Source organism: Corythoichthys intestinalis, chromosome 11 (assembly GCF_030265065.1).
Source record: "Corythoichthys intestinalis isolate RoL2023-P3 chromosome 11, ASM3026506v1, whole genome shotgun sequence".
Taxonomy (NCBI): domain Eukaryota; kingdom Metazoa; phylum Chordata; class Actinopteri; order Syngnathiformes; family Syngnathidae; genus Corythoichthys; species Corythoichthys intestinalis.
The window spans coordinates 26,371,237-26,383,617 of NC_080405.1; the positions used below are offsets into that span (position 1 = coordinate 26,371,237).

Here is a 12,381-nt window from a genome sequence, read left to right on the forward strand (position 1 = left end):
CCATCCCCACTGTCAAACATGGTGGTGGCAGCATCATGGTTTGGGCCTGCTTTTCTTCAGCAGGGACAGGGAAGATGGTTAAAATTGACGGGAAGATGGATGCAGCCAAACACAGGAACATTCTGGAAGAAAACCTGTTGGTATCTGCACAAGACCTGAGACTGGGACGGAGATTTATCTTCCAACAGGACAATGATCCAAAACCTAAAGCCAAATCTACAATGGAATGGTTCAAAAATAAACATATCTAGGTGTTAGAATGGCCAAGTCAAAGTCCAGACCTGAATCCAATCGAGAATCTGTGGAAAGAGCTGAAGACTGCTGTTCACAAACACTCTCCATCCAACCTCACTGAGCTCGAGCTGTTTTGCAAGGAAGAATGGGCAAGAATGTCAGTCTCTCGATGTGCAAAACTGATAGAAACATACCCCAAGCGACTTACAGCTGTAATTGGAGCAAAAGGTGGCGCTACAAAGTATTAACGCAAGGGGGCCGAATAATATTGCACGCCACACTTTTCAGTTTTTTATTTGTTAAAAAAGTTTAAATTATCCAATAAATTTTGTTCCACTTCATGGTTGTGTCCCACTTGTTGTTGATTCTTGACAAAAAATTAAAATTTTATATCTTTATGTTTGAAGCCTGAAATGTGGCGAAAGGTTGCAAGGTTCAAGGGGGCCGAATACTTTTGCAAGGCACTGTATATTCTGTAAAATAAATTGTTGGAATGGAAAGATAAGACACAAGATGGATATATACATTCAACATACGGTACATAAGGACTGTAGTGGGCATTTCACTCTACTGTCATTTAAATCTGTCTATGCTGTCCTCACTCCGAAGCATCTACTTTTTCCAAAGCTTGACTGCGAGTGAACGACGCCTTAATAATCAGACTTCTTCCTTTTTCATCTGATTTATTAATAAAATGCCTCAAACCATTGTCCTCTTTAGACCGTCGTAAAACTACAAAAAAAAGTACACAAGCATTGCATTAGCAACAACGTTAGCTTAGCACGCTATACAGGTTCACTAAACATAAACAAAAAGCGTCTCATACAAAAAATATAACATTTCGCTTACTAACATAATATGTACATTCTTTACAACAACCATACTTACGGACAAATCTTGTCCAAGGATCATATAAGCACAACATTACAACGTAGGCATCAGCCCGAGACGTCGTACAGCCATATTGAACTGGCAAGAACACAATAAACCATGTCGAAAAGCGACCACAAGAGTTTGCTGTTAGACAGCACAAAAAGCCTTGCTGTGAAACTTACCAAAAGGCAGAATACTGTCTGAGCGGGACATGTGCGTTAATTGCGTCAAATATTTTAACATGATTGATTTATATATATATATATATATATATATATGTATATATATATATATATATATATATATATATATATATATATATATGGGGGATGGATATATATATGGCGGAAAAACACAGACAAGGCTGAAAAAGCAGTTTCTGCTCTTGCACTCCTCTTTAAAAGAAACTGCTGTATTTTAAGCCAAAAGGACTGTTGTGTTTGATAGAACAAAATGTCTATATGCTGCCATAGCAGATTCATGGCGCATTAAGTTTCCGAACAATTTTCCGTTTTACCCTGGAAACCCCCGTTTACAGATGTCGCGCAACCGTTTTTGTTTCAACCCAGCCATGAAAACAAGGTCATTATATTTATTATTCAAAATGTCTGTCATTTTCAACTTAGAATCATTAATTGATGTCTAATATTTTGTTTAAAAAAAAAAGAAAACGACTTTAAAAAATTATTCACTCGCATATTTTAAACAAATTACGTCACAATGAAAAAAATGGCGTCTATAAAAAAGTCACGGATATCTACCACATAACTATCGCTAAATTGTAGTTTTTTGTTAGTGTCGCATTTTCCCCGATATGTTAGATCACAGGTGTCAAACCTATTCCAGAAAGGGCCAAGTGGGTGCAGGTTTGCTTTCCAACCAATAAAGAGGGCACCTTTTCACCAATCAGATCTTTCACATGTGTAATCAGTTAAACTTTGTCAGGTGCTGCTTGTTTCAGTAGTAGTTCATTGGTTAAACTCTCTGCACGGTATCGGTTGGCACAAAATCCAGCACCCACTTGGCCGTTTCTAGAATCGGTTTGACACCTGTGCCAAACAAAGAAAAATTGGAAAAAAATGTTTAAAAGGGTCAATATATGAAAAAGAAAATCTCGACAACTCCTTGATGTCTGCGATTTCTGCATCGCGACCCTTGTTATATTACCACGTTTCACCCATAAAATCCCCCCAAAATCCAGCTGTGGCCATTCACAGCTGTGTCTTGACACTTAGCAATACATGCTACATGGAGTTTTTGGATCGAAACAAGGTACTGTACGCAATAATGTCTCGTTACAGTCATGGCGTTTGTAACTCTGCTCTCGCGTGCTCTCACCTCCAGTAGGGTTTTGCTGTTTATTTCTTTATTTATTTTGAAAAAATGCCCTCCTGTCCAAAAATTTTCATCCCCCAGAAAATTGAGATGTTATGCTTTCCAATGATGTATCACACATGCATATCGAACAATTTTGAAATTTGGCGAATTTGGGGGTCTTAGAGCGGAGCATCAAGTCACCTGAGTGTTTTCCGCCAAATATTTTCAATGCTAAATCTGACTACATTGAACACATACAAAAAATAAATAAATGGCGTACCGCACGCAGGCTATTTTTAGACCGTAACGTCGCATCGTAAAGCGGAAGTAAAGCCGAAGTGGGACATTATAGACCCGCACTCGCATAGACTTAACGTAATTTGTGCTACTTTTCGCCGGTAATCTTTCAAAAACGAACATGCCGATCACGCATTGCTTTTTTGGAACTTGTAGAAACGACTCTAGACATTACGAAACATGAAGGATGTTTCTTCTTACGTTTCCGGAAACCAAAAACTCGGGAGGAAAAAATGTGAAGACCGAATCAACTTGCGCGGACTTTAACACCAGCTCGGTGAATCCATTCACATTTCATATGCAGTAAACATTATGTTGGGTTGGCATGGTCTTTCAGAGGACAAAGAGGTAAGCCATTTTTATATTTTTAATAGGGCTGTCAAACGATTAAAATTTTTAATCGAGTTAATTACAGCTTAAAAATTAATTAATCGTAATTAATCGCAATTAATCGCAATTCAAACCATCTATAAAATATGCCATATTTTTCTGTAAATTATATATATATTCTGTAAAATAAATTGTTGGAATGGAAAGATAAGACACAAGATGGATATATACATTCAACATACGGTACATAAGGACTGTAGTGGGCATTTCACTCTACTGTCATTTAATTATGTCTATGCTGTCCTCACTCCGAAGCGTCTACTTTTTCCAAAGCTAGACAGCTAGTGAACGACGCCTTAATAATCAGACTTCTTCCTTTTTCATCTGATTTATTAATAAAATAGCCTCAAACCATTGTCCTCTTTAGACCGTCATAAAACTACAAAAAAAAAGTACACAAGCATTGCATTAGCAACAACGTTAGCTTAGCACGCTATACAGGTTCACTAAACATAAACAAAAAGCGTCTCATACAAAAAATATAACATTTCGCTTACTAACATAATATGTACATTCTTTACAACAACCATACTTAGGGACAAATCTTGTCCAAGGATCATATATGCACAACATTACAACGTAGGCGTCAGCCCGAGACGTCGTGCAGCCATATTGAACTGGCAAAAAAGCAATAAACCATGTCGCAAAGCGACCACAAGAGTTCGCTGTTAGACAGCACAAAAAACCTTGCTGTAAAACATACCAAAAGGCAGAATACTGTCTGAGTGGAACATGTGCGTTAATTGCGTCAAATATTTTAATGTGATTAATTTAAAAAATTAATTACCGCGCGTTAACGCGATAATTTTGACAGCCCTAATTTTTAACTATAATTTTTTTTGCGTAACGTTGTGCCGTACTGCTTCTGTCTGACAATAAATGACATGAAAAGAATTACAATGGTATCTGACTCCCATTGTTACCGTTTTTGTTATTTATATATATATATATATATATATATATATATATATATATATATATATAACAACTTTAGTAAGGGGGAAGTGTAAATAAATTCTAGAATTAAGATGTGTTATCAATGAAAAAATTAAAAGTGTTCGTTGACTGTCACTGAGTAGCATTTGCGATCGCTACACAAAGCTAACTAAATTACCCCCAAGAACGGTAAGAGACGTAGGACAACCAGAGGATATACAAGAAAGACAGGGCTGATAGTAAAGGATAGCTTGTTGAAACAGGAGAATGTCATTGTCAGTCGCGTTGATAAAAAAGCTAAAGCTATGCTTAGGTCGGCTCGTTTTTTTTCGTCTTTTTCAGCCTTCGACACTCAAGCCATCTCTTTAACTGAACATTTTTATGTTCTTCCACATCTTTGCCAGTGAATTTGGCACCAGGCACATCATTTTCGGACAGAATTGGTAGGTTTAGCTCTGTAAACATCTCCTTCGTATACGATTTCCATTCATTTCCTATTACGGACAAACGGTGGCTTGTCCCTACTTAGCAACAGTAGCTAATGTCATGAATATTAATGAGCGGAAGTGACGTGTTGCTTGCGGTACGCCATTGGGGGGGCGCAATTTAGCGGTTTTTCACTTATCACGGTGGGTTCTGGTCCCCATAAAGCGCGAAAAACGAGGGATCACTGTACTAATATCTGACGTCATTGTGTGTCACCTCAATTGCCGCTCTAAAATCCCACTGGTGTTCTAGGCGCCTTGCTACAATATAATTGGCTACAAGGCAGGCTACTGCTTCAGTATTATTTGCTGCTGCATCCGAATAAGACACGCCCTATTGAAAGGTACTGCGCAGCAGCCAATCATGTAGCAGCAAAGAGAGTCTCGCGTAGAATACGAGTGGGATTCGTAATAACGCTAGGCTAGCTAGTGTACCGTATTATTCCCTTGCAGTATTAGTTTTCTGTATTTTCTCTTGTGATAGTTTTGTTTGGATGGGGGCTCACGGCCTTTTAGGAAACGAGCCCGAGTCTATCGACTACACCGTTCACGAAGCTTGGAATGAGGCGACCAATGTTTACCTGCTGGTTATCCTGGTTAGCTTCGGCCTGCTTATGTACGCCAGGAAGTGAGTGGCACAGTATTTCTATATCTTTTTATTTATTTATTTTTTATTTTTTAAAGCTTTTTATTTTCTCAATTGTATGCAAAACTCGAAATGAAAACATGTAAGATAAAACGTCACACATTGCATTCATTGCCACTGTCTGCTGCCATGTAAATTACATTTTAGTTTTTTTTAAAAAAAAAAAATCAGTAATTTAGGGGTTGAAAAAGACAACCCAGATAGCAGAGCGACATTGAATAAACGTTGATTTTCCATCAAAATCATCAGTATGGTTTCGACGTCAAGTGACGTTGAAACAGCGTTGTTCTATGGTATGCCAGGCGATGGTTGGGTTAACATTGTTTCATAGTTGATGAACTAATGTTGACAAATAGTTTATGATTGACCGGGAAATATGATTGAAAAGTCATTTAATTATGGATAAGCCCGAAATGACGTTTAGGTTTTGTAAGGATTTCAACGCTGAAACAACATTGAGGGTGCAAAAGTGACGTTGATTCAAGGACAGTGGTGTTACCAGGATGCCAGATATGGGTGGGCATTAGTCTTACCTACAATGCTCAAGTAGGTAAAATCCAGCGTAGGGCAACTGCACCTTAAAAATGGTTTTGTTTTCTCCATGAGATAACTGTTGTTGTGATTTGGTCTAAACAAATAAAAGTTGATTTGATTTTATTTGACCTAGAACGCATCCATAATTGAACAGTATGGACATGCAGGTGACAATGTGTTTTTTAGGTAACCCATTGTGGTTCCTCGGTTTTATTATTATTAGTCATTCTTTGTTCCGCAGCCCCTTAGAACTCAATTTGAGCCCTAGAATGCTTCAAAATCCACCAAAATCGGCAAGCAGGTCCAGACAGGTCAATCTTTGATACCTTGTTAAAACAAATTCCAAATACACTATGTAGCGCCCCCTAGCAGTCATTCTTTGTCCCGCCGACGCTTTGAGCCCTACTTGAACCCCCTCAGAATGCGTCAAAACTCACCAAACTCAACAGCCAGGTAAACAATGGTGAAAACTTTTGGATTTTTTATTTTACATTTTATCAAAGTATGCATAAATGTGTGTAGCGCCCCCTAGGAACAAAACAAACAGTTCATTAAGGTGAAAGAGGAGGTATCAATGCAAAGGCATACATCAGTACTATATGAATGGGATACCATACGCGGTGCCCATACTGCCGTTAGTACTACATCCAGTTTTCTTTGGGTGGGCAGAGCGTGTCCGTGCCCCCCCCCCCGGGTAATGCCACTGTTCAATGATATAAGATCGACAGCAGAATGTTGATCCAACATGTTTTCAATGTCAGTCTGCTATCTGGGCAGTGTCATATGAAATAAAAACAGAGACAAAATATAAAGGACGGGCAGGACACGCATCTAGATGAACAACTTTTTGCACAACGTGTACCAGTCTGTACTTTATGGATGGACTAGCTAAATTTCACGGGGTTAGGGGGCAGAAAAATGTGTAGTTACTGACAGATTTTCCCTGTAAATGCAAATCTACTTATAAATGTACTTATATTGTGAAATAATTGATTCTAAATTACAATACTGAAGTGTGATGCCCTGTTAAACTGAGGATTTTCAGCTCTTAATGAAAAAAAAATGACAATTTTTTTCCAATGCTGCAACCAAATGTTGTTTTGTTATGTAGAAATAAGCGGAAGATCATGCGGATCTTCTCCCTGCCTCCTACCGTTGGGAGCAGCCCGGAGCCAAACTTCTACGACAGCCTGCAGAAAGTCCGCCTGAGACAACAGCTGGAAATGTACTCTCTAGGTTGGTAGGAGTTGAAATTTCAGGTAGAGGTTCCTCTTTATATTGCAACCTAAGTCCTGGTCCTGTTATGTTCTAGCTAGGAAATATGATCAGCAACAGCATCAGAGCCAAGCAGACAGTGTCCAGCTTTCCATGGAATGAGGGGTCTTCTCTGGACAGAACCCAACAGATGAATTCCTTTATAATGGCCAGCTTTTTTCTGCATGAAGATGATCCACCCTGATGGAGATGTTTAGGTGTAGAAGAAGCATCTAAAGATGAGTAACACGGACTTGAGAGGATATAGTTGTCTCTTCTCGGACTTTGTCATGCAGAGTACAAAATTGAAGAAATTTCCCGTCAACTTATTAAATGTGCTTTATGTTGTAGAATGAAATGTTTTCAATTGAAATAAACGTGTTTTATTTAGTAAAACATCCATTATAAATTTTTTTTTTTTTTTTTTTTTTACAAATCCAGGTCCCTTATTTTTTACATCTTAATGACTAGATTTGTTCTGCGATCACATTGTTTTGATCACTCAAGTGAGATGAGTCTTTTAGGACATGATGATATTTGGTTTCGAAACATCTTTGAACGATTGTTTGTCAAATGACCAACAGCAACAACAACTGAGCTCGTCAAAGTGGTCTGCGAGGGCAGGCCCGAACGTCAGCAGCCGAGAGCGAGCTCGAGTAATGGGACCTCCAATCTCGGAGGAAGAGTTCTTCTGCTTGGCTCTGCAGAGTCCGTTGGCCTGGTTTGACCTCAGAGTCGGTCTGGTTCACCACCAAACTCACTCCCGCGGTCTGGGTGAAGTAGTTCTCGGACCAGTTGGATGTGCCTATCCGCAGAAAAACATTTCATTAGTGTAATCCACAGGAATGGCTGTGTTAAAAGTAGGAGTAACACTGACCAATATAAAGAACTCTCTCTGTGACCATGTACTTGGCGTGGTTGACCCGCGCAAAGGGGATCTTCATCTGCTCCTCTGTTGAAGGCACTGTGAAAATTTTCTGCATATACAAAAAAAAAAACAGCTTCAACTTTGATTGCGATATTCAATGGACGTCTGCTTCTGGTAAAGAATCTGTGTTCAATTCCTACGAGACTACAGAATTAATTTCGATTACACACCACTTCAATGTCACATTTAATGGAAGGCCTGTTAAGAACCAGCAGCGATTGCAGGAAGGTGAACATGGCGGCAGGCGAGTTGTCCCAACAGCTAACCAGGAGACGGACTTTCACGCCTCGGGTGCAGGCTGCTGCACGCAGGGCATTGTCGATGGTGGGCCAGAACCTGAGAACGGGACACAGAATTTAAATGTGGGACACACTGGTGCACTAATTGTCTGGTATCGAAATCTTAAGGCGCAGTGGTGTCAAACTGGTTGTGGCGGGCCACATCTTCGTTTTGGTTTCCTTCAGCCAACTACGGCTGATGCGATGATTGAACTCATCAACTAATCGGTAATCAAATTAAACTATTCTGAAAGCTGCTGAATCTTTTAGAGAAATTGTTGACCTCACAATTGTCTAAATCCTCTTTTTTAAGCCTCTTAACCCTTCACAAGGCATGTGACTATTTGTAGTAATCTAAGAAAATACAGTTTACAACCCATTAAGTTCTCATACACATTTTGGGACAAAAACATTTGATCTACTAATGTGGCCAACATGACCCATGTGATGTCCACATATGTGGACGCCACGTCCTAGTTAAAATGTTACAACAACAAAAAAAAGACATGGCGGAAAACACAGACAAGGCTGAAAAAGCAGTTTCTGCTCCTGCACCCATCTTTTAAATTGCTGTATTTTAAGCCGAAAGAGCTGCTATGTATGATAGAACAATATGTCTATATGCTGCCATAGCAGTTTCTTGGCGAATTAAGCCCCTAAACTATTTTTAATTTGTCTGTTTTACCCTCGAGACCCCCCGTTTACAGACACAGTGCAACCGCTTTTGTTTCAACCCAGCCATAAAAAGAAGGTTGGGAATTATATTTATTAATCAAAATGTATCATTTTTTAGCTTAGAATCATTAATTGATGTCTAATATTTAGGTAAAAAAAAAAAAAAAAAAAACGACTCAAATTACGTCACAAACAAAATAGCATCAGTAAATAGGTCACAGATTTTTGTGACTGTCGCATTTTCCTCGATATTTTAGATAATAATCGATCCAAACAAAGAAAAATTGAAGAAAAAAAAAAAAAAAAGTTTAGAATGCTAAATATTTGGGGGAAAAAAAAAAAAAAATCGACCACTCTTTGATGTCTACGATTTTTGCATCGCGCCCCTTTTTATTTAAAAAAAAAAAAACAGCTGTGGCCATTCACAGCTGTGTCTTGACACTCTGTGATACATGCTACACGGAGTTTTTGGATCAAATAAGGTAGTACACGATAATAATTCGTTAAAATCATGGTGTCTTTAATAATGCTCTCTCATGTTCTCACCTCGAGTTAGGTTTTAGGGGTTGAAAAAAATTTTTTTTCTTTAAATGTCCTCCTGTTCCAAAGTTTTATTCCCCCAGAAAATGGAGATTTTAAACTTTCCAATGATGTACCACACATGCATATAGGACAATTTTGAAATTTGGCCAAATTGAGTGTCTCAGAGTGGAACTGTACATCACCTGAGTGTTTTCCGCCACATATACACAGTGATCCCTCATTTTTCACGGTTAATGGGGACCAGAACCAGAATAAATGAAAAACCGCTAAGTTGCCCCCCCATTTTTTTGTGTGTGTGTGTGTGTTCAATGTATTCTGATTTTGCATTGGAAAGAGATACATATAAGACATGCTTTGTTCCCACCTTTTTCCCCGCAAAAAAAAAAAAAAAAAAAAAATTATGTATAAATATTTGACGGAAAACACTCAGGTGACTTGAAGTTCCTCTCTGAGACCCCCAATTTAGCCAAATTTCAAAATTGTCCGATATGCATGTGTGATACATCATTGGAAAGCTTAAAATCTCAATTTTCTGGGGGGAAAAAAAAGTTTGAACAGGACGGCATTTAAAAAAAAAAAAAAAAACGGTTTTGCTGTTTAAAAAACATCTGGAAGTGAGAGCATCGACATCAAAGAGTGGTCGAGATTTTCTTTTTCATATATTTACCCTTTTAAACGTTTTTTCTTTCTTTCAATTTTTCTTTGTTTGGATCAATTTATTGTCTAACATATCGGAGAAAATGCAACAGTAACAAAAAAAAAAAAGAACAATTAAGCGATAATTATGAGGTAGATATCTGTGACTTTTTTTACAGACCCCATTTTTTTTCCATTTGTGACGTATTTTGTTAAAAAGTTTAAAATATGTGAGTGAATAATTTTTTAGTTATTTTTTTAAACGAAATATTAGACATCAATGATTCTAAGCTAACAATGACAGACATTTTGAATAAAATATAAATAATTACCTTCATTTTATGGCAACTTTGAAACAAAAGCGGTTGCGCGACATCTGTAAACGGGGGTTTCCAAAGTAACACGGACAAATTTAAAGTAGTTCGGGGGCTTCATGCGCCATGAATCTGCTATGGCAGCATATAGACATATTGTTCTATCAAACACAACAGTTGTTTTGGCTTAAAATACAGAAGTTTCTTTTAAAGAGTGCAAGAGCAGTAACTGCTTTTTCAGTCTTGTCTGTGTTTTCCGCCTTATATTTTTAAATAGTTTTTAAGCAATTCAAATATAACAATAGGTTTAAAATATGTTACTCTCCCACCAAATTATACTTAAACAAGAATAACGTAGAGAAATGCTTGTCTTTATTAAATGCTTAATTGAGTGAGTTAAATCTGCTCACAACATAATGAGTTGCCACAGCAAGTGTTTAGCAAGCTAAACGATGATTGACACATGCGGCGCTTTGAAGTTTGGGCTTCCAAACTTCTTTTGCAAGATCAAATCTTAACATCTGACAATCATTGTTAACTTTACCAAGCAACTCCAGTACACTGCCTGAGAATGTAGAAGAAAAGCACCAGGAGGGAGAGTGAGATTACGTGATCGGATCAGGACAGCTCATCTGTATTTATTTTTTTTTAATTGAAAAGCCGCAAAGTTTGAAGCGCGAAGTAGCGAGGGATCACTGTATATACATTTTTTTCTTAAATTTCACAGCATTGAACTCATCACCAGTCATTGACAGTGATAATCGTCATATTAATTCGAACTGGTAGGACTAGCTGTGATTGCAGTCAATGAAATGAATGAGTGCCCTATATATAGGTTTAATAGCAAATATTTTCTGATAGATTTCTTTTTAATGTCATTCATATTTTTTCAATTAAAATGGAGAAAACTTTTTTTCCCATATAAATTATTTTAAAAAAGTTTTTTTTTGTATTGACAAAACATGAGGAAAATTATGCTTATTTTTTAGAGGAACAGTATGTTTTTATTATTTACAATAAAAATAAATAAATACAAAGGGAAAAAAAACATCAGAAATTCTGTAGTCCTCAATCTTTTATTGGGGACTACAAGAATTGTATTTCAATTTTATTTTAGCTTGAAACACGAAGTCATATCACATGATTTACTTTCGCGTGAGACATCAAATGATATGGCCCTATATGCCCAGTAGGCCTCAAGTTTGACACCTGTGTCATAGGGTAACCTGAGTGGTTCGGTGAACTCTGACAGCGGAAGGTAGTCCATGACGGAGATGAAAACAAAGTCTCGAGCGTCGTCGATGACGGACAATATGGTGGCCAGATCGTCCGAGCGCCCGCGGGCCGAGATCTGCGGAGGGGCACTCTACACAAGACACAACCCGAGAATAGAAGGATCTCTCAGGATATGTCGCTCCAATTGTTTTAAAGTTATGTTTCAACTCACGGAGAAATAAACTTTGGCGGCGACTCCATTGAAGTTGACCAGCAGAGGCTTCTGGGAGCTAGATAAGGCAGTGAAACGGGCAGGCCAATACAGTGGCAGGGACCCATTGAGGCTCCAGTACACCTCAAAAATACGAGCAGCGTCTTGAGCCAGGCAGCTGCAGTCCTCAACGACGAGACCCACCTCCTTGACCTGGGAACAAAAAACCACAAACATTATTACATGTGAGCCTAGTATTAGAGGAAAACCCATGCATAATTCATCCATCAACCATCAATTTAAAGTCTTCCTCCTCTTGTCCGTTTTACCTGAGTCAAAGAGCGCCAGTCCATGTTGGCACTACCTAGGTAGAAATGCTTCTGATCAATAACCAACAGCTTGGTGTGCAGGATGCCTCCCGTTAAAGTCGTCATATCCACCTCCCTGATTTTAGCGCCTGAAAAATTCAGACTATGATGTGGGTGAACAGCGAACACACATAGCGGCAACAACCAAATTCTGAAATAATCAGACACTAAGAAAAGCAATACAAAACCAAATTATAAACTCATTCACTGCCATTGACAGTGATTTGACAAACCACAGTTCCTTTGA

General features: G+C 38.2%; 2 protein-coding genes across 2 annotated transcripts in view; one reads left to right on the forward strand and one right to left on the reverse strand.

Moving 5' to 3' along the window:
- The first annotated feature begins 4,870 nt into the window (after nt 1-4,870).
- On the forward strand, nt 4,871-8,956 carry smim19 (small integral membrane protein 19). Its single transcript, XM_057849814.1, has 3 exons — nt 4,871-5,160; nt 6,824-6,948; nt 7,025-8,956. The coding sequence occupies exons 1-3, from the start codon at nt 5,027-5,029 to the stop codon at nt 7,087-7,089; spliced, it is 324 nt and encodes a 107-aa protein (XP_057705797.1). The 5' UTR covers nt 4,871-5,026; the 3' UTR covers nt 7,090-8,956.
- pld7 (phospholipase D family, member 7) overlaps nt 7,032-12,381 on the reverse strand; it is a 28,067-nt gene continuing 22,717 nt past the window's right edge. The window contains exons 8-13 of the mRNA XM_057849809.1: nt 12,096-12,223; nt 11,788-11,979; nt 11,567-11,706; nt 8,065-8,230; nt 7,844-7,943; nt 7,032-7,771 (exon numbers count right to left, since the gene is read on the reverse strand). Of these exons, the coding sequence (XP_057705792.1) occupies nt 7,569-7,771; nt 7,844-7,943; nt 8,065-8,230; nt 11,567-11,706; nt 11,788-11,979; nt 12,096-12,223 (929 nt within the window). The 3' untranslated portion in view covers nt 7,032-7,568. The remainder of the gene's footprint in view (nt 7,772-7,843; nt 7,944-8,064; nt 8,231-11,566; nt 11,707-11,787; nt 11,980-12,095; nt 12,224-12,381) is intronic.

What these genes read in the sequence shown, in the direction of transcription:
- smim19 (XM_057849814.1), top strand. Translation starts at nt 5,027, where the DNA reads ATGGGGGCTCACGGCCTTTTAGGAAACGAGCCCGAGTCTATCGACTAC. An exon ending in CTGCTTATGTACGCCAGGAA is followed by an intron (nt 5,161 to 6,823) that starts GTGAGTGGCACA and finishes TTTGTTATGTAG; the next exon opens with AAATAAGCGGAAGATCATGC. An exon ending in GCTGGAAATGTACTCTCTAG is followed by an intron (nt 6,949 to 7,024) that starts GTTGGTAGGAGT and finishes GTTATGTTCTAG; the next exon opens with CTAGGAAATATGATCAGCAA.